A 27,958-nucleotide genomic window follows, 5' to 3' on the forward strand; every position below is an offset into this window, starting at 1 on the left:
AATGAGAACAGAGCAGACTTTATTTAGGGCTGGAGGAGCAGGGACGACTCAACAGTAGGTGTCCTAATTGGGAAAGGTGTCCTGATTTCTAAAAATCTTACAGCAGGCTGAGATACCTCAGCGTCCATTCAGGGACGATGTATCTTCCAATACAAGCATGTCTGCAATGGTACGAGGATAGCTGTTAGTGTCTGGCTTTCTTTCCCAAGGAAGCCTGTGACAGGCCTTTGACAAGGATGGCATCTGCCCGTGGAGAGTCGTGTCCTGGAAGCCAGACTGAGGTCTGCTCTACCCGTTCTAACCCCATGCCCCTCTAATAACCCAAAGCCCATTACATTACATTCATTATTTATGTACTTGCCAGCTATCTGCAGGAGCTACATTTTCTGCTGGCATTGCCTCAAGGGACAGCAGTCTGGTGATTATGCCTTTGGAGTCGCAACCTGAGCAAGTCTGGGCTTAGAGAAAGGCATTCTTACTAAACTGCACCACCAGGAAGTACAGACTCCCGAGAGGCCCTGCGGGTAGATTTCATGGCTGCCCACCTCTAGTCCAGGTAGCATTATGGATGTACACAGTGCTCAGAGGTGCAGCGCTGTTTAGTGCTAGAGGAGAAACCCACTTCTCACTCCCCTGTTGGTATAATCTGAGGAGATTGTTCCCAGCTCCATCTTGTCTGAAAAATGACAAGTAGGGCATATACCTTGGAGCTATTTAAATCTGCCAGTGCAAAATGTTCCAGTCTCCTCACTGTGTGCTAAAGAGAATGAGCAGGGGGAGGGGAAGCAAAGTCCCGGCTGTCTGTGCCCTCCCAGCTCTCAGATGTTCATTTGTTGACCCTGGAGGGTCCTGTTTGCCATGGAAGCAACATCTCAGGGTGGTATAGGGAAAAGAGGATTTGGGAGAAATCTGGCTTTGAGACCAGACTCCACTAGCTCCAGCTGTTTGCCACAGTAGAGGGTGAAAAAAAGTCATTCTCTGTTCCTTGGGGTTCTTACGATGACCCCTCTCCCCCCAGCCATGAATGGAGTACTCAGCAGGACTCCAGAGGGATTTCGAGTTTTGGGTACGTGTGTTCTCTTCACTCCGCAGGCACACCAGATGTTAGCCCGAGTGTTCATTCACAGGAGAGACAGCAGCTTGCAGAACATTTGCCCCTTGTGAATCAGTCGTTTTAATGGTTTCAGAACTCTTCCATTTTCGTAGTAAATAATCAGACATTTTTGGGTTTTGGCTGAGATTCCCCATAACAGTTTGTAATAGTTATGTCATGTTTTAATGATATCAACAACTTGCTGGGGCATTCAGTGCCTCTCATTTGATCAGCACGGTCATCCCAAGTGTGTAACGTTGATCACTGTCCATCCCTGGGTGGGACAGGATGGGCCCGAGCCTGTGCCTCCTCAGCTAGTGAGTGCTGAAGGTGGTGGGGTCTGCTCAGATTCTGCTTTTCCCTGTGGATTTACAGAACCATGAAGGTAGTGTGAAGGGCTCCATGATCCCCCAAAGAGACAGGCATCAACTAAGTTGAGTTCATCAATGACAAGTGAGTTCTCTTGGACTGGTGGCTTAGACTAGAGGTTCCAAGTGTGTCTTAAGAGGACCCCAGCTTTCGCAGTCATAGGAAGGTCTGTCGGCACTGGCCGTGTTTGGGGCAGGGGAATCTGTCACTCAAATCTGTTCCCGATGGTGTTTGGACATCGCCATGCTTGGTTTGTGTACTGTGGCTTTGGTGTACATAGATATATGTCCTTTTCTTGACATCTCACTGTGCATGCCACCAGACTGATTATTTATCAGGCTGCCTTTGCAAGTGTGAAATGATATCTGATTTGTCCTGCTTGAATGGGGATGGCTTTTTCTCGACCAGGTACCGCTGACCTCAAGAGTCCCATCTGCACATATTAGGCTGTGTGTGGCAGAGGACTCAGTTGTCAGTGTAGACCCATGAGAAACAGCCACTCAGGATGGCTCCATGGCTTACTGTAGTGAGTGGTTGTCAACCTTCCTGATGCTGTGCCCTTGAGAACAGATCCTCATGTTGTGGGGACCCCAACCATGGAGTCATTTTCATTGCTACTTCATAACTGTAATCTTGCTACTGTTATGAATCATAATGTAAATATTTTGGAAACAGGTTTGCTAACCACTGGTTTAGTATCAGACAAAAGCTTTTCTGTGCCTTGTGTGAGGAGAGGACTGCGGGGGGAGGACAGTGAGGGGAGGACAGCGGGGGGAGTACAGTGGGGGGAGGACAGCGGGGGGAGGACAGTGAAGGGAGGATAGTGGGGGGAGGGCAGCGGGGAGAGGACAGCGGGGGGAGTGCAGTGGAGGGAGTGCAGTGGGGGGAGGGTAGTGAGGGGAGGATAGTGGGGGGAGGGTAGTGAGGGGAGGACAGGCGGGGGGAGGACAGTGAGGGGAGGACAGCGGGGGGGGGCAGTGGGGGGAGGGCAGTGAGGGGAAGACAGCAGGAGGAGGACCTGGGCAAAAGCTCTGTGAAGTTATGGGTAGACATAAAGTGGGTTGAAGGCTTGTCCCTAAGTGCCCTTAGGTGCTCCCCAAAGGCTAGTGTACAGAAGGCTTCTCTGGCAGCCTGTGGAGCTAGGGAGCTATTTTAGACACTTTAAAGAAGTGAGACCTACAGTGCTCCCGTGAAAGCCCCTCTTGCTTTCATAAGTAATTCAAATTAATATCATTGGTTCGCACAGAGAGAGGCCAAAACCAAAATCAACAGCAATAAAAGACAGACAGAAAAGTGGAAGGATTATTTGGGAAGAGGGTCAGCTGAAGAAGGCAAGAGATGTGAGCAAATGGGGCAAATATGACCCAAGTACATACATGCATAATTAATGTGTTAATAAAGACCTTTAGAAAAGAAGTAGGCCCTAGTGGAAGGTCATTGGAGGCATGCCCTTGAAAGGGCGTCCTGGGGCTTGGTACAGGTGCTCATGTGCTCTCTCTCTCTCTCTCTCTCTCTCTCTCTCTCTCTCTCTCTCTCTCTCTCTCTCTCTCTCTCTCCCCCCCTCTTTCCCCTGCCCCCCCCATGCCTTTCTTTCCTTGCCCGCCAATGTGAAGGGAGTATTTTTCATTCCCCACACGTCCTACCTTGATGGGCTATGTCAGCTCAAGTCCAAAGGCAGCCAGGCTGAGCAAACAGACTGAAGCATCTACAGCTGTGACCCCAAATGAATCTTTCCTCTATATGAGCTGATTTTTCCACATATTTTGTCATAGAGATGGAGAACTGACTATGAACCATGTCGGTTAAACCTTTCTTCTGCCTAACTAGCTGGACTCCAGATGCTGGCCTGGCACCTGTACCATGTCCTGATACTTTCAGTCTTGGGCCCACGGAGACCACAGCAAAGTTTCTGGCAGACTGGTCATGATGTCCTTCATAGCGAGAGTGCTTGCTCAGACCCGAGGGAATCCTGCAGAGGGAGACGGTCCCATTGCATCTTTGTTTTTATTCTGTTTTGAAAACCAAGAGGAAGGAGCATTCAGCCTGTTGAGGAGATGGGCTCTTAAGCCACTCCAGCGAGCACAGCCTCGCTTACCAGAACAGCCACGCTAGACAGCTCAGCCACACTAGCCAGCACAGCCATGCCACTACCACAGCCACACTAGCTACTACAGCCATGCTAGCCAGAATAGCCATGCCAGCCAGCACAGCCACGCTAGCCAGCACAGCCACGCCAGCCAGCACAGCCATGCCAGCCAGCACAGCCACGCCACTACCACAGCCCCACAGCCACACTAGCTACCATAGCCACGCTAGCTACCACAGCCACGCTAGCTACCACAGCCACACTAGCTACCACAGCCACGCTAGCTAGCACACACTCTTTCCACATTGTCTTTCTGAGAATGTCTCATTCTGAAGTCCAGTGAGTTGATTTTAGTCTGTTGTTAGGGGGATTTTTAAGTGGCAACTGTCAGAGAGGTTCAACAGTTAATGGCGATTATGTAGCCATGATGATGAAGTTCACACCGTAGGTAACGTCCTCAAGCAGGAAAACTTGAGGATGGGAAAGCAACTGAATCATTTTCCAGAAGGGTCTTCCATGTGCCCCAGAAACACCAAAAATGTTTTACAGTCCATGTAATTTTTATAAGAAGAAGTACATATTTTCTCAAATGTCTGTTGGAAATTAATTCATTTGTATCACCCCACCCCAATTTAAAGCTTAAATAATTCTCTGCACAGCCGGAGCATTGCTCATACTAGGGTGGATGGTGTTTCTTCGTTCTGTTGGGCTGTGACCAACATTCCCATCTGATGTTGAGCCCCGTCTCTAAAGAATGTGTGTGAACTCTGCAGCCAGTGACTTTCACTGTACACACAGCCTTGGCCGGAGCACTGTTTACAGTCCTGCATTCCTGCTAACTTCAGGCGAGTGCACACTCCTCTGGTGGGCTCTAGCTTTTGCCTTGGCAATCGGCCAGATAATCAGAATAACTTACAGACATCCAAGTGCTTTACAATAAAAAATGCTTAAAACAGCTGTGTGTGGAAACCACACTTTAGAAAAGCTTATTTTATTTTTAGTTACACATGCACACACACACGGGAGAGAGAGAGAGAGAGAGAGAGAGAGAGAGAGAGAGAGAGAGAGAGAGAGAGAGAGAGAGAGAGAGAGAGAGAGAGAGGAGAGAGATTCGGTATGTTCACACGAGGGCATGTGCCTAAGGAGGCCAGAGGCATCAGTTAGTTTCCTGGACTTGGCATTAACACATAGCTTTGAGCCACCTAATGTAGGTGCTGGGAACTGAACTCAGGTCCTCTGCATGAGCAGTCTGCACCATTAGCCACTGACCGAGCCATCTCTCCAGCCAGAAACTAAATTCTTATTTTCCGAGGAGACTAGCGTTTTACTGTTGCTTTTATCTTTTTTTGCGATGATTGACAACCCGGGGTTTTGTGTGCTAGGCGAGAGTGCTTTGTTACTGATGCAGACACTGAGCCTGACCCCTTTTAAGTTGCTTCTCATTTAACTTTTATTGTGACAAGGTCTAGTCCTATGTCCTAGGTTGTCCCTGAGTTCTCCATTTTACCTCTGCAGCCTCCCCACGTGCTGGGACTATAGATATGGACGACCACCATGCCTAGCTTAGACAAGGGGCTTTTAAAAATTATTTTCTATGGAGAAAGATTTTAATTAGGAAAAGTAATTTTGCTTCAGTGCAATTAAAGAGTGGTATTGGAGATAAAGAGGACAAGTCCTCAGACAGAACCGGCCGCCACAAATTACTTCAATAGGTGCTAATTTTTCATTTTCACCAGCTCATCCCTCATTCATTCACTCAGCCGTTCACGTACTCATTCATCCACAGACAGATGTTGGGTGCTTATCACATGTATTCTCCGAGGATCCAAAATTATAAGCCTCTTCTATGCTGGAGAGAGTCAACAAATCTGTGCAGATGTTAGATGCTGGAAGCAGTTTCTTGGGTTTCATTAAGCCTTAGTGAGAAAGGCTTTGAAGTGCACGTTGAATATATGTGCCCGTGGAAAGATTGTTATTTGTTCCAAATTGGGATGATGTCATCACAGAGTGTCTACAGACCCTCCCAGTCCTAGGTAGTTTGAGGCCGTCTTAGGCAAGGATTTGAGTGAGGACCAGGCACAGGAATACTGCCTGCCCCCGCCCCCTCTAGCTATGTGTTCTGTGAAGGTGAAGGTCAGCTCAGGAGCCCAAGTGTCTGAGCACTCGGGGTTGAAAATCAGGTCTGTGGTAAAAGTTTCCTTTGGGGCAGTGAATGGAGGCACTCGCGTGCATCCTCTTTGAAGGACCAGTTTCACGGGTCCTTTGTCACTCGTGGTTTACACACAGATCAGTCTCAAGGCCTCCCAGTAATTTGTTTTTTCGGGGTATTTGTGTTGTATGTGTGTGTGGTGTGTGCATGCTTGTGTGGGTGTGTACACTTGTGGATCTCGGAAACTGACATCAGTGTCTTCCTCTACAGCACCACACCATATATTACTCACACACATGTATGTGTGTATATATGTTTTTAATAGATTTGAATGGGACTGTGTGTGGTGAACATGCCTGTGTTGTGCACGTGTCCATGTTCATGCATGCGCACACAGAGACAAGAGGAGGGCATCATTGTTCCGCTCTGCCACTCTCTGGCTTATTCCATTGAGACAGGATCTCTCAGTGAAGTTGGAACTCGGCTGGTGGCCCCAGTGACTCTCCTGTGTCTACCCCAGTGGCCCCAAGGCAACAGTTCTTAACCTGTGGGCTGTGAACCCTTGCGGGGTCGCAGAGCAGATATCCTGCGTATCAGGTATCTATATTACGATTCATAAAAGTAGCAACATTACTGTTATGAAGTACTAACAATAATTTTCTGGTTGGAGGTCACCACTACATGAGGAATTAATTGTATTAACGGGTCGCAGCATCAGGAAGACTGAGAACCAATGCTCTAGAATCGTTTAGGAGAAAGCCTCCAGGCATTTCTTAGGGATTTCTAGGTTTGGTTAACTGAATAATGGTGCAAGGTGACCAGCTGCCTCCAGCACTTGCCACCCTGCCGCCATCCCAACCCAACCGTGAAGGGGTTCTGAGAAATGTTCCGACATTTCCTGCAGGTTGCTGGTGAGGCCACCACTGGAACATGGCAGCAGCCTACTCCGCACCTCAGCACTGCAGCCTGGGCACGCTGTCCTTGCTTCTGCAGCACAGTGCAGGGGGGCTAACACCGGGCACGTTCTTTCTGTCCGTTCCTACACTACTCACAGACCAGCTCTACCCTCAGTCTTAGTTGGTTTCCTTTTCTTGGCAGTTCCGAGACCGGCGTGTTATGAGAGAAGGAGGGTAGGAACCACAGACCTTGAGTTAGCGCAGCCCGTCTGGTTTTGCGATTCTTTGGTTTTGCGACTTTAATATGTTATCTTTGTTCAGAAAGTTTTACCCTCTCAGTAATGGACAAAGGACACTTTGCTCTCTAAACTGCACTTTTGTGACCTCGTACACTCAAATTTTCTTATTAAGTTGATTCTAGGAGTCTACCCAGATTGAAAGGAAGCTGTGACCACGATTGGGAAATGAAAAAAGAAAATATGTCAGTTCTGTTGGGGACGCTGTCTCACTTTAAACTCTCGGGGACAGTGGCAGTTCGGTAATCTGTGGCAAGGCCAGGGTGATGTGAAGCTGAGAGTGAGAGAGTGTGCAGCACTCAGGGGTAATGACTAGGAATATTGGTGTTTATTAGTCAACCTGCAGACACAGTGAGACCTTTGTCATCGGGAACCACTGTGGTGATATACAAAAGATGGTATAATTACATAGCCTGGGTAAAGGCTAAATCCAGCTTCTAACAAGAAGGTTGAAAGTCATCAAAGGAAGAGAGATGAGTGAGAAAAATAAGAGCGGTTTATAAAGTACTACTGCATTGTTATAGTTTGCTGGATATAGCTTTGTATTATATATAGCTTATAACTACTACATTGGATTATAAACTCTGAAGAACACTGAGATATTGTAGTAGCATTTCAGTTGTATTTTAATAAATATAGCTTGCCCGGGAATGGGGAAAGTAAAACAGCTGCACTGGTCAGCCTTACAGACCAGGCAGTGGTAACACACACCTTTATTCCCAGGAGCCACGCTAGTTACCATAGAAACTGGGCAGTGCATGCCTTTAATCCAAGCCCTAGAGAGGATTATAAAACAGGAGGAAATAGATCTCATATGGCCTCATTCTGAGATTTCTGGAGGCAGGATCGTCATTTTCAGGTTGAGGCTGTGGTAAGAGCCAGTGGCTGGCTGCTTTGCTTTTCGGACCTTCAGGTTGAACCCCAGTTTCTCTCTCTGAGTTTTTATTAATCATGCTTCAAGATATTACTCAATGAGCATGGAGGAGAATTGTGGGTAGAAGCCAGTGTCCTGAAGAGGAAAGGAGCAAGGACAGACAGGCATGTTCATGAGGGGACAGGAGTGACAGTTCAGAGGAAATTGTGGTGGAAATCTTTCAGAGTAAAAGGAAAAGAACGGTGCAGAGCAGTGAGGGACGTTTTAGTAGCTGCTGCAGGGCAGGAAGAAGGAATAGTCACTTCCCGGGCTCTGTGAAGGTGGGATGCTCGTGCTGGTTTCCGGGTGAGCTACTCCTTCCTGGGCCTGAGGACCAGACAGGCACTGCCAAGATCCAAACCCTTCCAGAATGTTCCTCCCTAGCTTCTCCATGTCATTTCCTAGAGGTTCCTTGAACATCAGTCATTGCTTCCAAAGACAGAAAAACAGACTCCTGGCCTTTCAGAAACTCTAGAATATGGGAGGTTGTAAGTTCTGGGCTGGGGATAGGAGAATGGACCCAGGAGATAGGACGGAGGCATTGAGTCTCATGAGGGTTGGAGGAAGACTGAGTCAGGAGACATGGGCTGTTGGGCAGATAGCAGAATAGGCATTCATGCCCTGGACTGGTTCTAGACACAAGTTCTAGACACAGTTCTAGAGCAAAATGATCCTGATGTAAGACCACAAAATCATGAGCACTCCTCAGAGAACCCTCACAAAAGTGAACCTATAGCCACATGCCAGAATTTTGTACTGTGGGGCTTGGGAAGAGGAAGAAAGGAAGTTTGCATTTGTTAGATCTTTCCTTATAGCCTGGGTAGCTAAACCAGGGTTCAAGACAGCCTAACCAAAACCCCAGGTAGCTCAGTGTATTTTCTGTTGCACGACAATGGGTAATTTATAACTACTATGGGTTCAGAGTTAGGACAAGTCCCTGAAATCCCACTTATTGAAGGTTTGGTCCCAGAGTAGCCCTCTTGGGAAATTGTGGAACCTCCATCAAGAGGTGAAGCTTGGTGGGTGGTCTTGGGTCAGTGAGATGTACTCTTGCAAGGGACTCTGGGAACTTTTTCTTCTCTGAAATGAGCAATTTGCTCTGTCATGTGCCTCCTATGTCTGTCACTTGGTACCCCAACCAGAGACCCAAAGCAGCAGGTCTGCCCAGTTTTGAAATACAACCTCTGCGATCCAGAAGAAGCCTTTTCACAGATCCGTTCGTTTCCAGGTGGATGTGGGAAGCTAACTCTGAGATTTATTACAACTCAGGCTGTGGTTCTAGAGGCTGGGAGGTGGAAGAGCATTACACTCCACTTGGTGAGGCTTTTTTGCTGCATCATAACAGGGCTGATGATAGTCACGTGGCGAGACAGACCAGGTGAGCTACCTCAGGTCCCTGCCTCTTGTATTGACCAGTAAACGGCCATCACAGTGGCTGCCGTGTGCACGCGGTGTACACGCGGTGTACACGCGGTGTGCACGTGTTTCCTCCATTTTCTCTTCTCATCAGAGACAACAGTGGTAGAATAAGTTTTCCATGCCCAGCAATGTATCGTCTCCACGGATGTGCTGTTTCATGGTGGTGATGGAGTCCCGTGCCTTCTGTGTAGGAGATCTACCCTTCCCCCGTCCCTTTCCGATGCTGTTAACCATGATGACTGAGTCCTAGCATTCAGAACACAACCTTCCAAGGTACTTTCTCATCTCATGCCCCGTCCCTGTCATACTTAGCTTGAGCTGTCAGCGTCACACACCTGCCAGGAGGGAACCTCAGTGGAGGACTTGCCTTCATCAGAAGCCCGTGGACATGTTCATGGAGCATTTTCTTGGCTGCTCATTGTCCACTTTTTGGTCAGCCTGAACAGACCTTGTCTGCTGGACCTGGGATCTGAGGACCTGGAAGCATAGGGCAGACTACAGTCCACTGCTGCAGTCAACCGTGCTTCAGGTCCAGTGGGCTTCATACAGAGGTGTAACAAAGAAAGTAGTCATCCACGCAAGGTTGTCGGAATCCAGAAAAACATGATCAGAACATGTAAATAAACGTCAGTGAGCACAGGGTAAATATTAACAGCCCTTTCCGGAACCTTCTTAGGACAAGACCGATTTAAGCACAGTTGCCTGGCACATACTATAGAGTTCATCTGGGAGAACGCAGAAGACCATATCCAGATTCAGGGTATACTGACCAGATTAGGTTCTGTAGTTATGCTCTGACATCCAATAAGAATTATTAATGTGTCTTATAAATTGAATGTAAATATTTGTCTCAGGGGGCATGAAATCATGTCCGAGAGCAATCCAGGGAACAGATGCACCTGAGGTAAAGGCCTTCTGCCTCTTTTCCTGGAGCCTCTGTCACGGTCCCCACGGCACTGTCCCCATGGCCATTCTTCTGGCCACGTCCCGGCACTCACTACGGTAGGAGGGCCCAGCCCCCTGGTGGTAGCCCCATCCCTGTGCAGTCAGGCTGGGATGTTTTATGACAGGTGGCTGAATGAGAGTGGCCATATGGGGGGTGGCAGTTGCAGGCACTGGAAGCAAGCCAGCAAGCAGCTCTTCCACGGCCTCTCCTTCAGTTCTTGCCTCCAGGTTCCTGCCTCAGCTTCCCTCGACGGTAGGCTGTAACCTGTAAGTGAAACCGAGTTGCTTCCGGTCATCGTGTTCATAGCAGCAACGGAAAAGTCACTAGAACCTTTCTTCTTACTTTAAAATGAAATGCTAGTTTCACCACCAAGAAAGATTATCTACAGCAGTGGTTCTCAACCTGTTGGCCACGGTCCATGGGGGTCACCTAAAACCACTGGAAAACACAGATACATTATGATTCATAATGGTAACAAAATTACAGTTATGAAGTAGCAACGAAAATATTTTTATGGCTGGGGGTCAGCACAACATGAGGAACTGTGTTAAAAGGTTGCAGCATTAGGAAGGTTGAGAACCACTGGTCTACAGTTTATGAAACCCTTCCATGTAGAATGTTAGCTCATCTCCCCACAGCCTTGGGAGATGGGGAGGGAAGATGAATTTCTCCATCTAGCAACAGAAGCCTGTCACTCAGGCTGTACGACTTTCTGGACCATCACCAGGAGTGAACAGAAAAGTGAGACTTAACATTCTCTGAATTCTCTGCCCCTCTCGGGGCCTTAATAGTCACTGAGTACATGATTTCCCACAAGGAAACACAATAATAAAACCGAGTAAACATCTTTGGGTTGCTGGGTACTCTCCTAAATTTAAGATCAACAAGCTAGTTATTTAGGGGATTTCCCTAGTGATCTTCTTGGAAATTACTTCAATTTTTTTGGTAATTTTCTAGTTGTTTGGCTTGCTAATTGTGAAAGTGTTCAATCACGATTGTTGATACTTATAGTCTGAACCACCCTGAAGAATGCCAGGGAGGCTTGAGACCCTGGGATAGATCATACGTGGAACTCTGACCCAGTTTCCTTAGGGTCAATAAAGGGGCAAGCAAGAAAGACCAGACAGCCTAAGACTTTTACAAAAAAGGGAACTGTCTGCCCTTGGGCAAACTTTCCAGGAACTTGCACCATGAAAAGCAAAGATCAAGCAGGTGTCTTTGAGTCACCACTTGATGCTCATGCTACAGGAAAAAACATATTGTACTTAAGCATATACAGGCAAAGCACACACACAGGCTAACGCCGGGAAATAACATACCGTTGATTCTCTAGCGTTTGTCACACACACCCAAGTTAAAGGTATAGAATAGCTTCTAACTCAGCAGTGACTGAACAGTTTTCATGTACAGTAGAGTCAAAACTCCTGCTTCATACGCTCAGCTAGGAAGCGAAAGGCTTTCTGCACACCTCAAGGCTCCCTGACGCTGCCACGGAGGTGGAAGGGACGGGCATGGTTGTCAGCGTTTCCCAGGGCAGCACTGGGCAGCTGTGGTGAAGGGACTTAGGAGATGAAGGGATGGATGAGCATGGAGTAAGTGGCCTGTCTGGCCAGTCACAGCCATATTTTGCTGTAACCAGGGGACTTCTCAAGAGGACAGACACCTCTCTCCCAGTCACATCATCTATGGCCACCATGAGTTATGGGAAGAACCTGGCTTCCTGGTCTGTCCTCTAGATTTCAGAGAGAGAAGTCTGGAAGTGAGCGAGTGCTGGGGCACCGTGCCTAACGTTCTTGCCCATGCTCAGTTGAAGGTGAATGATTATCATGACCACTCTATGCTCTAACCTGCTAGACGTAGGTGAAATATTGTCACAAGGGCAAAGGATGTCATGTTTAAGGGACAAGGGATGGTAGCTCAGAGGCACTCCTTAGTTACTCATTTGTGTAGTAGCTGACAAGCAAGCAGGCCCACACAGTCTGAAGAAGCACCTTGGATTCAGAACAAACCAAAAGCAACGTGTGGTGGCAGGTGCCTGTATTCCTGGTCCCAAGAATGTGGAGAGTCCCAGGTCAGTGTGGGCCGCGCAGGGAGACCTCTCTCAAAAAGCAAAGCGAGACGGCAGCAAAGGAATCCTTTTCGTTTGTGCCTCCCCCTTCATTTCTGTCTCTACCACTCTCCTTTCGATACAAATGATGGGAAGTCGGGCTAGCACTTCGCCTGCACCCTCTGCATCGGAGGACATCAGGGGTTGATCCTCTGCAGAGCCACAGCCTTTATTCAGTGGTTACCTGAGGAAGAACAGGCGCCCTTCTGCTCCTCCAGAGAGGACATCGGTTGAAAAACATTGGCATAGGAGGAATCCTTGCATACAATTGTTTATGATGACGACAATGGTGGTGTTTGTTGTGTTTTTGGTTGGTTGGCTGGTTTTTTGAGACAGGGTTGTGTGTGTGTGTGTGTGTGTGTGTATTTGTAGCCTTGATTGTCCTGGAACTTGCTCTATAGATCAGGCTGGCCTTGAAATCACAGAAATGCACCTGCCTCTTCCTCCTGAGTACTGAGAATAAAGGCATGTACCGCCATTGCCTGGCATACAATTATATTTTAAAATGTTTTATAGTATTCATTTTTATGTGATCCCATTTTTCATTGCATTGCTGTGTTCCATTAAATCCCAGAGTAGATTGAGACCAAGTGTTGGAAGCCCATCCTTGTCTAGACCTAGTATATGTGAAAACACTTTAGATGAGCAAAGTGTAGTTGTACAGCCGGCCCTCGGCGTCCACGGGCTGCAACCAACCACAGGATATCACATGGAAAATGTTCAGGGAAAGATTGTCTCTGTACTAAACATGTCACACATTTCCTCTTAGAAGCATTAGAATGATGTAGGACAGCTACCTATGTAGCACTGGACCGCATTCGGTATTAGAAAATCCGATGTTTTAAAGCACTCTGTGGAAAGAGGCTCACGAGTGAGATAGCAATATTGCACCATGAGCACTGGTGGCTTTTGGAATCCTTGGTGTGTTCTAAACTGTATGTGTGTGTGGACTTCCGTGTGCAGTCTTCTTCACGAGATCAGTAAGCTTAGTGTTGAAGATGTAATTTGAGGTTTGCAAACAACTGAACAAGTCGTGTTTTATTACATTTCAAATTCCTCATTACTTCAAATTTCTTCGTTCATTAAATAATAAACCAGGAGGTGGTGGCGCACGCCTTTAATCCCAGCACTCGGGAGGCAGAGGCAGGCGGATCTCTGTGAGTTCGAGGCCAGCCTGGTCTACAAGACTAGTTCCAGGACAGGCTCCAAAGCTACAGAGAAACCCTGTCTGGGGGGAAAAATTAATTAATTAATTAATTAATTAATAATACAAAAATCATTTCCCTCACCATTCATTTTCTCTCACCGTTCCCCAGCTGGAGATAAATGCAATGGGGACAGAAGCAGCTGTCGCAGCATTGCTGATAAATTGTGGCGTGTCCATGTGGCAGGCTTACAGCAAGGAGCACAGGCAGACAACACTTTCCTGGGGTCCACCCCAGCACATCCCTTTCGTTGTTGCCGGTGACCCTTAGTTCTAGAAACTGTGGGTGTATTTCAGAATTACTTACACAGTGCTTCCAGACCAAGCCTGGGCAACTTCTTAGGAATTCTCACTTGGGTCCGATGTGTCCCATAAGGACGAGAACTACCCGTGGCGGGTTACCTGCAGATACTGGAAAGTAGTGAGCTCTTGTAAGATAGGGGTGCGGGCTGGTCACAGCGCTGCACCTTTGCACACTGTCTCGCTTGGGTTACCCCATGTGTTGGTGCTGGGGTCTCTTCCAGCTCCGTTCTCTGTGTTGAAACGCCGTGCGGACCTTAGAGATTACTGTCACTTAGCCACCACAAGCTGAGTTTCTCCTTGAAGCTTCCCTTCACTTGAAGCCACCCGGAACTGGAATTTTCCTAGGAGCGAAGGCAGGAGCAGCGTACTGACGTCATACATGACTCCTCATCAAAGCAAGCTGTTCCTGTGTGTCTCCCCTGTAAATAGCATGCTCAGTTCAACTACACCTCTGCAGCTGCACTTTTCGTCTCTTTTAGAATGTTCGGATGCTAAGCTGGAAAGCATATTATTAAATTGTGGTTAATGCTGAGCACCTTGAGAAACACTTGACCCGTGTGAAAGGGGCAAGCACTCAAAAGGTCCAAGGAACCACAGCAGGGACTGGGGGTTGGTTTGGTCTCTGGGTAGCACAAACAGAGACTCATTCAAGTTATCTTGAATCCAATTACCTGGGTTTGGTTGCTAGGATACCTGGACTGGAAGCCAGACCTGGAACACCAAAGCGACCAGAGGAGACAGCTGGCAGAAATGGCTATCCATTCTTGCTCTCTGATTCCTCAGGATGCCATATGATCCCCTGATGGCTGGCATCTCTCCTCACTTCTGCTCCCTCGTTCTGATGTCTGTCTTCCTAAGCATCCGCTTTCTGTCTTCAGCATCTGCATCTGTGTGACCTGCCTTGCTTGCTGCATTCCGTTTTCATGCAGAGCTTCCCACATTCACTTCCGGTAGCCGTGTGGCTTTTCCCCTCTGGTTTCTCAGCTCACATCCCTGAGGGGTATGTGATGGGTGCCTTCCTTCTTTACTCTAGGCTACTAGTCCCGTGTTTGTTCCAATAGTGTCCTGGTCTAAGGCAGGCTGAGGCAGCCTATTCTATATAATGCGACATGCTGCCTCCCCAGGTCTGTTCCCAAACATTATTCTCGGGGTTTCCAGTTCTTAGGGTAGCCAGTGGCCTACGTAGAGAATAGTAGGAGACGATTTCAGTGTCATGGTTGATAAACTCTTACAGTGGGTTCTTCAGTGCTTTGGTAGTCTAGATTATTCCTCTATTACCTTGTTAAAATGTACACATTTTATAATCACAAGTAAGAATATTTATGACAATTTTAACAGTGTAACAATCTTCAAATTATAGCCAGAGAGATAACTTAGTGGGTTATGTCACAAATAAACCATAAGGAACAAGTGGAAGCGTGCATGCATACCCAGCATGGGGAAGAGAGCCCCCACAGGTGTGGAAGCATGCACACATACCCAGCACAGAAAGGACAGGTGTGGAAGTGTGTGTGCGTACCCAGCATAGGGAGGAGAGACAGCAGGATCCTGGGCCTCACTGCACAGCCAGGCTTGTCTAAGTGGTGAACCCCAGGCCAGGGAGAGACCCTGTCTCAGAGGAGGTGGGTAATATCCTTGAGGATGACATCTGAGGCTGTCCTCTGTCTTCCAGAAACATGCAAGCACATATGTGCATGTGCACCCCAAATATTCACAAATACAGATAAACATACATCACCTCAATGTCAAGGAAGAGTGTGCTTTGGGGGTGTGGAGATTACTTAGTTGAGGACCCGAGTTCAGATCTCCAGCACCACATGAAAAGCTGGGCAAACAAGTACATGTCTCTAACGTGTGCTGGCGAGACAGAGACAGGGATCCATGGGGCTCACCATGCCATCCAGCAGGAATTATGGGTTTCAAACAGTGGAGGACTCAGTCTCAAGTAATGAGGTGGAGTCATGGAGGAAGACACCAACATCCACCTTCTAGATTCCACGTTTGAATGCATAGGCATGCACACAAGTGCACACACAGGCACAGGCACATACAGGCACACACAGGCACACAGTCATGTGCGTGCACACACAAGTGCACACACAGGCACACAGGCATGTGTGTGCACAGAGAAGTGCACACGTGCACACACAAACACAGGCATGTGCACACACAGGCATGTGCATGCACAGACAAATGCACACACAGGCACAAAGTCATGCATGCGCGCGCGCACACACATACGACTGGAAGGCTCTTCCAGTCTCTTCTGCCTCAGTGAAGCACACAGTTTACTGTGCACCCACTAGAAGTTTCCTAAGCTGACTAAGCACAGACAGGTCTCTGCTTATATACAGAAGTCCAAAGACTGCACGTTGAACGAGTAAACGGTGGTGGAAATGATTCAATTCGCTTGACTCATTTAACTTTCATAGCTCCTAAGGCTTAGATGAAGCAACCAGGAAATGCCAGCTCCTGTAACTGGGAAGCAGCGCAGACAGGGTGGTGCAGATGGATATGCACTTTGAGCTGTGCACAACAGGGGAAGAGAAGAGAATTCTAGAATGCAAGGTCAACTCCTTTTCCACACAAGTGTGCTTTTAGGGTTAGCATTTAAACACTCGCCAGTGTTTTCATGTTACGTCGAGCCTTGGAAAGGCTCTGACTGTGTAGCTGAGGATAACCTTGAACTTTCGATCCTCTTCTGCCCCCCTCCCAAATGCTAGGATTACGGACAAGTGCTTTACACACTGTCAGATGCCCAGTTTATGAGATGCTGGCACTGAATTCAGGGTTCCCTGGATGCTAGGCAAACACTCCACCCTCTGATGTACATCTCCAGCTTCCTAGAGACGAGATTGCAAATGGGTGGTTATCAGTCAGGCAGTAGCAGTCAGTGTAAACACGGCAGCCATTTGTTTTCTTTTTTTTAATTTAATTTAATTTTATTTTTTTTTCATTTGTTTTCTTAATGGCATGATCGCTCTTTGAGTGACAGTGTAACCTATACAGTTGGAAAATATTTTAATTATTGTTTTCTCATTATAAAGTAGTTTCACTATAAAGTAGTGAGTGAACATTTAAGAACTTTTGTATTTATTTAAATGTTTAGGTTGTGTGTGTGCGTGTGTGTGTGTGTCTGTGTGTCTCTGTGTGCACATGAGTGCAGTTCCCCGTGGAGGGCAGAAGGAGGAATCAGATCCCCTAGAATTAGAGTTACAGGCAGCCCTGAGCTGCCAAGTGTGGATACTGGGGACAGAACTTGAGTCCTCTGCCATCTCTCCAGCCCCTGAAAAATCTTTAAAAGTTCAAATTCAAGGAAGCTTTAAAATTTTTATCTCACTCCCTAGTGTTAATATTTAAATAGCTTTTTGTAATCTGTCACTGATAAGTGCTTTATGCTTTTCAACATAAGTGATAATTTTTTTTTTGACAAATTAGGTCATACAAAACAAATATTCATTTTAGGCTCTTTTCTCTTTTTTCCATATAATATAGTCCGTTAATTTCGCCATGCCATTAAACAATTGTCTGGAGAGATGATTTTAAATGTCTCAGTATTGATATATAGATATACTACGATGTATTTAGATATTATAGTTATCCTAGAAGTGTGATATCCAGTTCAGCACTACTCTGCTTTATTACATTTCATTATGCCTGCCGTGGTGGTGCACACATTTAATCCCAGCACTCGGAAGGCAGAGGCAGGTGGATCTCTGAATTTAGGACAGCCAGAGCTAACACAGAAAGCCTGTCTCAAATAAGCGATAATAAGAATCATAATAGTAATAATAATAATAACAACATTTCATTGTGGAGGGTGCATTCTCTAGCAGATAGTCACTGTCACATATCAGAGATGGACCTTCTATTAAATTAGGAGAAAGTTTGGAACAGTGGCTCTTATAAATGCCACCCCTGTGAGAATTGGGATCTGGGGAGCTTCACGCATCCAGGAAGAGTTGGTCTCACCCTATAAAGGGAGGGTGATCCTCAGCACCAGCACCAGAAGCTCCCCTCCTCCCTGTTTCAAAGCTGACCTTGGCTGGCCCAGCAGATCAGTTTCAGGTTTGTGGACCTACCTGTAAACAAGATTAGAATCAGCACGCCTTCTGGCTGTGCAATGGAAGCCTCTGTAAACCTAAGGAGGGGCAGCTGTCCCCTCCCTTCTGCCACCTCCTGCCTGTGGTACCTTTTATCTGACTTCAACCATCAGCCCTTTGGTCTGCATTGGAACAGAAGGGATCCCAGATGAAAGGCAGAGGACAGCTAGTGTGTGAGATGAGATCACCAGCTGGGGTCAGGGCTGCTTCCTGGGTGAACTGTCTGGCAGAGGCATCTGTAGGTTGTTTTAATGTCCTGATGGTGCCATCTTGAAAATTTTCTAACAAAAGAGATCCACATTCTCCCCCCTCACCCACCCCAGTATGTGTCTGTGTGTCTCTGTGTGTCTATGTGTGTCTTTGTGTGGTTCTCTCTATGTGTGTGTTGTGTCTGTATGTGCATCTGTGTGTGTGTCTGTATGTGTCTGCACGTATGTGTGTTTGTGTGTGTCTATGTGTCTGTGACTGTGTATGTGTGTGTGTCTGTGTGTGTATGTCTGTGACTGTGTATGTGTGTGTCTCTGTGTTTGTGTGTGTGTCTGTGTGTGTGTGTGTGTGTGTGTGTGTTTGTGTTGACAGGAGTTGATGTTCAGCATCTTCCTCCATGGCTCTCCCTCTAGTTTTTGAGACAAGGTCTCTCACTGTATTTGGAACTAGTCGCTTTGACTGGGCTGGTCCTCTGGATCGTTCCTTCTCTGCTTCCCCCAGCTCTGGCATTCCAGGCACTGGCTGGCTTTTTACCCAGGTGCTCAGATCTGGACGCAGGGCTCATACTAGCACCGGATACCTTATTGACAGCCACCTCCCTGTTTGCATCACCCACGCCTGTTTATATGCTGGGCCCTGCAAATGCCAACAGCAGTCGGGCATCCCAACTATCTGACCAGGTGACATTGTCACCTGTGAAGTTCGTGAAAGTACAGGTGTGTTACAGCAAAAGAAAAAGAAAAATCAAATTATACTTAGGCAAGCTTGGGGTTTTATGTTGGGCTACTACCAAAACTATCCTCAGCTGCATTCAGGATGAGGGTTTGACAGGCCTCACTAGTCCCGTGTGGGGTAAAACATCAGGTTTTGTACTAAGATGTATTTCACTGATTCTGAAGAAAGCCACTGCCCCCAAAGGAAAGGCAAAAAGTCATCCCAGCTGCTCAGCCTTTATGCAAGTCCCTGTGACTTTAAAAGGAGTCCTTCTGGGCAAACTGGGTCTTCAAGGTTCCTGGGAGCCTGGAGCCGCAGGCACTAATTGGCTGCCTCCCAAAGGCTCTGCAGATAGACCGCTGTCTCCCAGAAGGCAGCCTCCTGCTCTGTTTGTTTAGTTAGGGGCCAGCCTGTGCTTTCTCTTATTAGGTAGGAAGCAGAAAAGCTTCAGCTGCCTTCTTTCCCACTGAGTTTTCACTTGCTGTGTTCTTCCGAAAGCCCACATGTCACAGACTCTGAGACGCAGCCACCCAGAGCAGGTCTCCTCCACCTGCCTTGGCTGTGTCTTCTGCCTCTTTAAGCCTGCTTTCCTCTCTGAGAGATGAGGTAAGGGTCCCTGGGGATCACCTGATACACTAGGTCAGGTTCTGACCACTTTGCAAAACGTGCCCCGTGCCCTGTGGGAACCAATACCAGTGAAAAAAATTCTCCTTTCTCCTCCATTCATGTATTCTTACCTTCAGCTGAGAAATTGTGTTGGTTCTTGTTTTCGCTTGCATTGTGAGAACAGTGTATTTTCTCAAACTGAAGCTGTTGCAGAACTGAAGGCGATTTCTGAAAACTATCCATATGATTCTATTAAGCAGACTCCTGAGAAAATTATTGCCCTAGAATCTTTCTTTCCTCCGTTTAGTGCTATCTGTTTTGCTTATGATTATTGTTACTTTTGAGATCTATCTCACTCTTTGGTCTGGGCTTACCTCAAACTGAGGGTCCTCTTGCAGGATTCTTGCAGGGTACAGGCGTGCACCGCCACACTTGGCTAGTTTAATATTATTTGAAAGATGGGGTTTGAACTCTTTCTTACTGTTTTGCTTCCAGTTATGAATAGAAACTTGAGATTAAGCATCTAGAAATTTAGAGCAATTTATCTGCTGAATTTTAACAATAAAGCATGTTTGCTTGTTTTTATGTCATGATTTTACTGTTGCATTTTGTAAAAGTCTACAGTAGATTGGAAACTGTCTTAGTTATGTTTCTATTACTGTGATAAAACACTATGACCAAGACAACTTATAGAATACAGGGGTTACTGGGAACTTCCAGTTTCAGAGGGTGAGTCTGTGACATCATAGCAAGGGTCATGGCAGTAGGCAGGCAGGCCTGGTCCTGGAACGGTGACTCTCACATCTTGAGATAAAACCACAAGGCAGACAGAGCTGATTGGGAATGCTGAGGGCTTTTGAAACCTTAAAGCCTACCCCTAGTGACACACCTCCTCCAACAAGGCCACACCTCCTAGTCCTTCCTTAAGAGTTCAACCAACTGGGGACCAAGTATTCAAACCTTAGAACCAATAGGACCATTTTCATTTAGACCACCACAGAAACTAAAAGTCACACACACACACACACACACACACACACACACACACACACACACACTGCTTCCTATTCACAGCCAGTTTGGCAAGCATTGGTATAGCTCACAGAGTCAGTAGTGTGTTTATGATGCCACTAAATTCTGGAGTACTTCTCTCCACTAAGAGCAGATTGGTCGCTGTGTGTGTTTGGGTACAGCCACCTCTTTTCCTTAAGACCATCATGTTAGAGCCACAGCTACGGCGATGCCATGGGAAGCAGCTGTTGAAGTGAGAAGAGCTACAGAAGGTTCTTGTTTATGGACGTGTTGCTTTTCTCAAGAGAACCTGGAGGAGTGGGGCTCTATGTGATATCTAAGACAATAAAACTCTTCAGACTTTCCTACACCGAAGGTGGAATCCTAGTCCTGAGGCTGGTTTTACACTTTCCCATAGCCTTTTAATTCTTTCCTTTATGGCCGGTAACATCTAAACTTGAGAATAACTAATATGCGTGTAGGTTAAGACACAGAGAAAAATGCAGTGTGCCCATCTCTTGCCTCATCCACCCAGGTGACAAGCCTTCCTCTGAATGTCTCACCTCCACACAGAGGACAGCCATTGCCTGTGTTGCTGGCCACCTTGGTCTACGGTGTCTTCATGTCACTCATGGTGACTCTGTGAACCCCGGTGCACACGTAGTTAGGGGCTGTCGACACTCACTGAGCAAGCCCAGCGCTCCTGGCGGCTAAACGCTTCGTCTTTGCCCAGGAAGCTGCGCTAGCAGTGTCTGCGTGCTGAGGACAAGCATGCCGACCAGCCAGTTAAAGTCTGAAGGCTTTTGCTATTGCTTTACTCCAGGTACCAGCTGCTCACCACCAGACTAAGCTACAAAATTAGACAAGGAGGCTTGTCTGTTCTCTAAGAGTATCAGCTTTTGATCCAATTAATTATAAATAAATCTCAAATTGATGCTGAAATTAGAAACATTGATTTCTTCAGATGCATTTGAATACCCCCCTTTTTTGAAATGGAGTTTCTGGCCTTCCTGTGTCCCAGTCTTCTCTGATTGTGCAGTGCTTGGCTTTTAGGTTTTTTAATTTTTTTTTGAGACAGGGTTTCCCTGTAGTTTCTAGAGCCTGTCCTGGAACTAGCTCTTGTAGACCAGGCTGGCCTTGAACTCAGAGATCCGCCTGCCTCTGCCTCCCGAGTGCTGGGATTAAAGGAATGCACCACCACTGCCCGGCGGTTTTTTAATTATTTAAGAAATATTTGTTAAAGCCCATTCTACTGAGAACTGTGTGAAGATGAAGTTTGGAAGCTGCTCTTAGCTTCTGCCCATCAGAAAGCTTGATAGTTCTTGTGTTTTGGATGCAAACCTGGCAGCTAGTGTCACGTTCTGAACGTGGTTTGGGAATTTCCAGCTGAATGCTTGCCCTTAGAGAGTTCACAACCTCATGGGAGAAAACAATATTCAAAGTGTTTTTTTAAATTGGTAGATAATGTACTGATTCCTGTAGCAGCATAAAGTGAAAGGTAGTTGGCAGAGACCAGAAAAGAGATTAATTAGTTACCAGGAGACTTGGGGATGTGTCATCCTGGGTGTGGACCTGGAAATAAAGTGGTACCCATAGCTGGGTAAGCCTCGTAGATAGTGAGAGGTACAGGAATTCACCCGGAAGGAGAGAACAGATAAAAGAAAGGATGCTTCAGAGCACCCGACACACTGTGCCATGCCTTGAAGACATAGAAACAAACCAGCAACACAGAAGCCTTGCTGAAAGGAGAATAACACTGACCTTGTGAGACATCGTCGGGAGCAGGCAGTCTTGGTTCAGCTACTTTCTGTGCTGTCCTGTTGTCTGCTAAGATGTCCTGGACTGATTGTTTACATCTAGGGAGGGACAGCCAGAATAAGGTGTAAGCTGGTGACCTCCAACCCCCCCACCCGCCTTTGCTAATGATGTAAAGATGTGTTACATTTATTTGTGCTTTATTTGTTTAATTATGTAAAGATGTTTAGAATTTGTTTACCTTGCCTGCCTAAGGCACCTGATTGATCCAATAAAAAGCCGAATGGCCAATAGCTAGTCAAGAGAGGGATAGGCTGGGCTGGTAGGCAAAGAGAATAAGTAGGAGGCCAAATCTAGACTTGATAGAGAAGAAGAAAGAGAATGAGGGAGAAAGAGAGACTCCCAACCCAGAGCCAGAAGCCAGGCAGCCACCTGCCAGCCAGTCATGGAAACAGCGGGAAAGTAAGATAGAAAGAAAGGAAGGAAGGAAGGAAGGAAGGAAGGAAGGAAGGAAGGAAGGAAGGAAAAAAGCCAGGAGGCAAAACTGTAGATTAAAGTGAAACAGGTTAAGTTATAAAAGCTGGCAAGAAATGAGCCCAAGCTAAGGTTGAGCATTCATAACTAAGGAGTCTCCATGTCGTGACTTGGGAGCTGTGGTCCAAAAGAAAAAGCCTGGTCCACCTCAGCATCAGCAAACATTAGCACAGGAGGAATGATGGCAGATTACACACTGTAGAAGAATAGGCTGACCTCCTTAGCTGCTGGATAACCAGAGAAATGCAAATTGAAACACACAGCAAGCATAAAGATACCATTTTTTTTTTACCCATTGGCTTGGCTAAAAATAAATAAGTCTTGTAGAACTAAATGTTGCAGGTGTCATGGGGAAACAGATAGTATCAGGCTCTTGGGTAGACTGCCCAGCACCTGTAAGAGTGGTTCTGTGATAGCTAACAAGGTTAGGGTTGCCGTTACTCTAGTGCCCAACAAATCCATTCTAAAGAAATGTGCTCATGTGCCTGAGGATTTATTATCCAGGAGAGTAAATTTAATGCTCTTTACTACAGAACTGAATGTAACATCATGGTTATATAGTGAAATATTGCATCTTTAAAGGAAATTAACTTTATTAGCAGATTTGCAAATTATTATACAAGTTAACTGTTAGCATTGTCTACCTTCCTTGTTGTTGGTGCTTTGACCTCGAATCACTACCTAACCAAGGATGACCTTGAACTTCCCGTCCTTTTGTGTACACCTCCTGAGACCTGGAATTCAGATGTGTGACACCTTCCTGGTTTCTGCAGTTATGAGGAGAGAATCTGAGATCTCCTGGATGGCAGGCACACTTAGTGACTGAGCTACATCCCCAGCTTTAGGGTGACTAATTTTTTTAATCATGGATATAAATGACAAAGCACATCAGAGTTAACACATGTGCACAAGTACGTACACATGCGCTAAACAAAGCTTAATAAGTCTGGAGGAGAAGCTAAGCCTCTAGCACCACGGAAGTTCCTCTAGCACCACGGAAGTTCCTCGCTGTGTGTGCTCCGCCCTCTTCCTTTGAAGACACAAACCTGCAGCGGATGGGAGGGAATCCTGAAAGCTCCTGGGATGGTTCTTGTAGTTTCCAAGTTCTTAATCCTTTTCTTCAGCTCTCCGTGCTCCATTAAACAATAGTTTGTTACATCTTCAGTCACTCTCTAAGGTGGGGGCTGTTTTCCTTTCTGCTCCTGGAAGCAGCTACATAAAGGAAATACATAGCCAGCACATGAGCCAAGGTTGAGCCCACTCCCCTCCCCCCTGTCACAAACTCATCTCAGAAGAAAGATGAGGAGCTGGGGAAATGCCAGACCCTTTCCAGCTGTGAGGTCACCTGAGATCATTCACAAATAGATTGTTGGATATCATGACCTTCTTATGACACACACACTCCCCTGGTACATCCCTGCCCGCTCCCCTGGGGCGGTATCTTCTGCACACTGTAGACCAGCCACCATGTGCTAGTCCCAGCCCTGCTCCAGATGTAGAGGGTGACCACATACTGCACCTTCTAGTAACCTCAACCGAGGGAAGGCTTTGGTGCATTGCTTTCCCATTGTTTTCTGAGTCTCCTCGAAAACAGCATTTCTGCTTGGTAAGATGCTCCTGAGCTGAAGTAAAAGGAAGATCAGACAATAGTTATTTTGAGGGCCATAATTTGGTTTCGTTATCTCAGGCAATCAAAGATTGTTTAACACCAGAAATAGCTGACTGGGGCAGCTGTTCAAACAGTGCTTTGTGTGGGAGCTGACGACGGTGCAGTGTTGTGACAACTCCCCCAGAGATCTGTAAGAACCCTTCTAAGAAAATCCCGATTCTTGCTTCTTTCCCTCTGTTTCTTTCCCCATCCCTCTCTACCTCTTTCTTTCCACTCCCTGTCTCTTTTGTTCTTTTTTTGTTCAGATCATCTATCTCTTAATAATCTAAATGAACAAAGGGTGCACACAGGAGTATTGACTTGTGTCAATCAAGCTTGGACAGCACTAGAATAATTTATTTAGACTTGAAAAATATAGCTATCCGCCAGGCGGTGGTGGTGCACGCCTTTAACCCCAGCACTTGGGAGGCAGAGGTAGGCGGATCTCTGTGAGTTCGAGGCAGCCTGGTCTACAAGATCTAGTTCCAGGACAGGCTCTAAAGCTACAGAGAAACCCTGACTCAATATATGTGTGTGTGTGTGTGTGTGTGTGTGTGTGTGTGGTGTGTGTATCCTATTTCTCTATCGAACACACTCTTAGTACTTACTGGCTTCCAATCAAAGTGCCGAACCCATGAGCCCTGCAGTATCCATTTTTCCCGGCTGTCAGGGAACTCCCTGTGAGGAGGAAAGAGGGGTGCAAGGCAAGATGTAGAGATGTTTTCCAATAAATGCAGCGCCGCGGTGGGACCAGCACTGAGAGTCATGTTAGAAAAAGGCATCATTAAATAATCAGGTCTGTCATTCAAGGTGGTGAGTCAGGAGCAGGCAGCAATGCTCCAAGTGGGGTGGAAACCTGGTCAATGTCTCAGCTGGAGAGATGGCTCAGTGGTTAACGTCACACACTACGCTTGCAGAGGGCCTGGGTTCAGTCCCCGGCACCCCCATATCAGGTGGCTCACAACCTCCTGTAACTCCATCTCCAGGAGAGCTGACACTTTCTTCTGGCCTGTAGACACTTGCACTCTCACGCACGCGCGCGCGCACACACACACACACACACACAGTACAAATAATCTTTTTTAAAAATCTGGTCACTGTGATCAAGGTGTGAAAAGGCCTGGGATTCTGGTTGCCACCGAAAGCATGTATTTATTGGCTTGAGTAGCCAATAGCGCAGCTCAGTTTGCGATATTTTATTTGAATATTTACTGCTTTGAATTTTCATGCAAAAAAGACTTAAATTTCTAATGTAATGGCATATCCCGATATTATCCTGCTTATAAATATTTTGACATGGACCCTGTGATAAGAATTTGTACCCATGTATTTTTATGTTAACTATTTATTAGCTTTTGCCTAATTTCTAGTAGAAGCTGGTGGTACAGCTGCCAAAGCGGACTCAGAAAGAGGAGGAGCTGGTACCTCTAGTCTAGAGCCCTCTCTCTGGAGTTCTGCTTTAAGCAGCTTAATTTTCTGTATCTCTGATTGACACCTGGCACCGCAATTAAACTTGTGATATTGGAGATGGATTTTGGTTGGTACCGTTGGAGTGATCAAGATATATGTTTTTTTTTTTAAAAAAAAAAAAAAGATCTGTGGATCCAGTTGGGCTTTTCCAGAAGCCTTCTTTTTGCGCTACAGAGTACAAAATTTTAGTGGCCCAACAAGGATGGAGAAACTGAGTCTGGAAGGCAGAATCTTGAGCAGGGGGTAAAGAACTCCAGACCCAGGGCCGCCAGCGTGCACTGCCTTTGGCCTGCCCACGGGAGGATGTCTGTCTGTAATGATGGTCAGTGGGTATAGATCCTTATTAGACACAGTAGCTAATCCTGGCCTCCAGCTCCCTAACTTCAGCCTGAAGTCTACACGCCTGAGAACAGGCATGCATGAGTTGCAGGAGCCTGGGCATTATCTCTCTTCATTGAACTCAAGAAGGCCTTGTTGGCAGCACACAGCTGTTAGAGATACAGCCGGACTCCCATGGGTGTCTCCTGACTGTGTCTGTGACTTCTGGCTAGTCCTGGAGGAAAGCCGCTTTCCTCAGCCAGCCTTGCTTTCTGCCTCTCCTGTTACTTCACTCTCCCCTCCGAGGGTGATGAAGATAACTAGAAAGCTTCAGATAAACATGCGTCACAATGACGCAGGAAAAAATGCATTTGTCAGTGGTGTTATGTGGAAACCTAGCCCAAACCCTGTAGGGTCCATGGATTTTATTTTTATTTTTCAAGAGTTTTGTCACATTTTATCTAGTTCACAGAAAATTAATTTCCACTTTAGAAAAAGATTATGTTGTTGTTGTTCTCTGATAGGGTCGGGTCAGCTGATGATCAGCGTGGTCTTACAAGGAGTCTAAATAGACGCTTTGTCTTTGGATGGTGACCAAGGACGGGCATAGGCCTTCCCTGCGGTCTGCCTCACTTAGGCTTCTTGATTAATAATCCTAGTTTGGGAAGACAAGTGCAGCAGTTGTCGCTTTACAACTGAGGAAATCAGAGCTGTGTGAAGCGAAATGGCTTGCCGAGCTCCGCCGACTTGGCTAGAACCCCTTCGGACCCGGCACTGAGCCTTGCAGCATGAGCTGACTGGCTCTCTCAAGCCCTCAGCCTGCCAGAGCCAAGCAGAGGTGGTCTGTGGGGGATTGTGTGTGCCAAGGTGCTGCTTTGGGATGGACAGCAAAAAACCCAAGACACCGTGAGGATTCTCGCACCCTCAGGCTCTGTCTTGAACGTAGTAGAAAGTTAGTAGTTTGAGCTGAGTTGTACTAAATTTTTCAACTCAAAAGAAAAGTTTGGCAGATTAAAATACAGGTGAAGCATCCTGACACACCAAATCAGATTCTTATGCCTGGTTCTCCTGGCTTAGTCAGAGGTGTCTCGGGCTGAGCTCACACTGATGACTTGGGATTCTGGCATGGAAATCCTGACTTGTTTCCCGCTTCTCCATCTCCAGGCCTCCTGGTGGGTACCCTTGATGTAGTGTTAGACTCCAGCGCCCGTGTCGCACCTTACCGAATCCTGTACCAGACTCCGGACTCTCTCGTCTATTGGGCCATCGCCTGCGGTAAGTCCCAGAGTTCTGGGATGCAGATGCTTGCGGCTTGGAAGGAGTGTGCTTGCTGAATGCAGTCGCATGAGTGTAGGGCAGTAAACCTCGGTCGATTCACCACCAAAGTGTTGTTGGCTGACTGTTGTAAAATTTCTCACTCTGTCTTATGGGATCATGCAGCCTCTATCCCATGAGGCTCTGTAGAAGGAACTCACGGTTTGAAGGTCATACAAGGGAGCAGAGGAGTACAGCCCAGCTGGGTTTCACTTCCTCAGCCACAAGTGGCACACATGATGTCTACGCACATACTGGCTAGAACTTCTCAGAAAGGCCTCGCTAACTGCAGGGGAAGCTGGGAAATGAAGGGGAACATGGGGCTACTTCGAAGGGCTTACCTGGGGACCCTTCATGGATCAGCCCAAGGGCTCCTGCAAGTAAGGTTTTTATCTCTTCCTGCTAGTTTTGACGATGTCTTGTGCTTAGAACAGGAGCAAGCACCGCTGCTAGTGTTGACAGTCACAGAGTAGTCAAGACATTTGTGGGCACTGTTT

The 27,958-nt window shown here is 46.8% G+C and overlaps 1 protein-coding gene across 1 annotated transcript in view; it reads left to right on the forward strand.

The window, feature by feature from the left end:
* Tbc1d9 (TBC1 domain family member 9) overlaps window positions 1-27,958 on the forward strand; it is a 114,962-nt gene that overhangs the window by 18,811 nt on the left and 68,193 nt on the right. The window contains exon 2 of the mRNA XM_038312655.1: window positions 27,312-27,422. Coding sequence (XP_038168583.1) covers window positions 27,312-27,422 — 111 coding nt within the window. The remainder of the gene's footprint in view (window positions 1-27,311; window positions 27,423-27,958) is intronic.

This window comes from Arvicola amphibius, chromosome 15 (genome assembly GCF_903992535.2).
Source record: "Arvicola amphibius chromosome 15, mArvAmp1.2, whole genome shotgun sequence".
NCBI lineage: Eukaryota > Metazoa > Chordata > Mammalia > Rodentia > Cricetidae > Arvicola > Arvicola amphibius.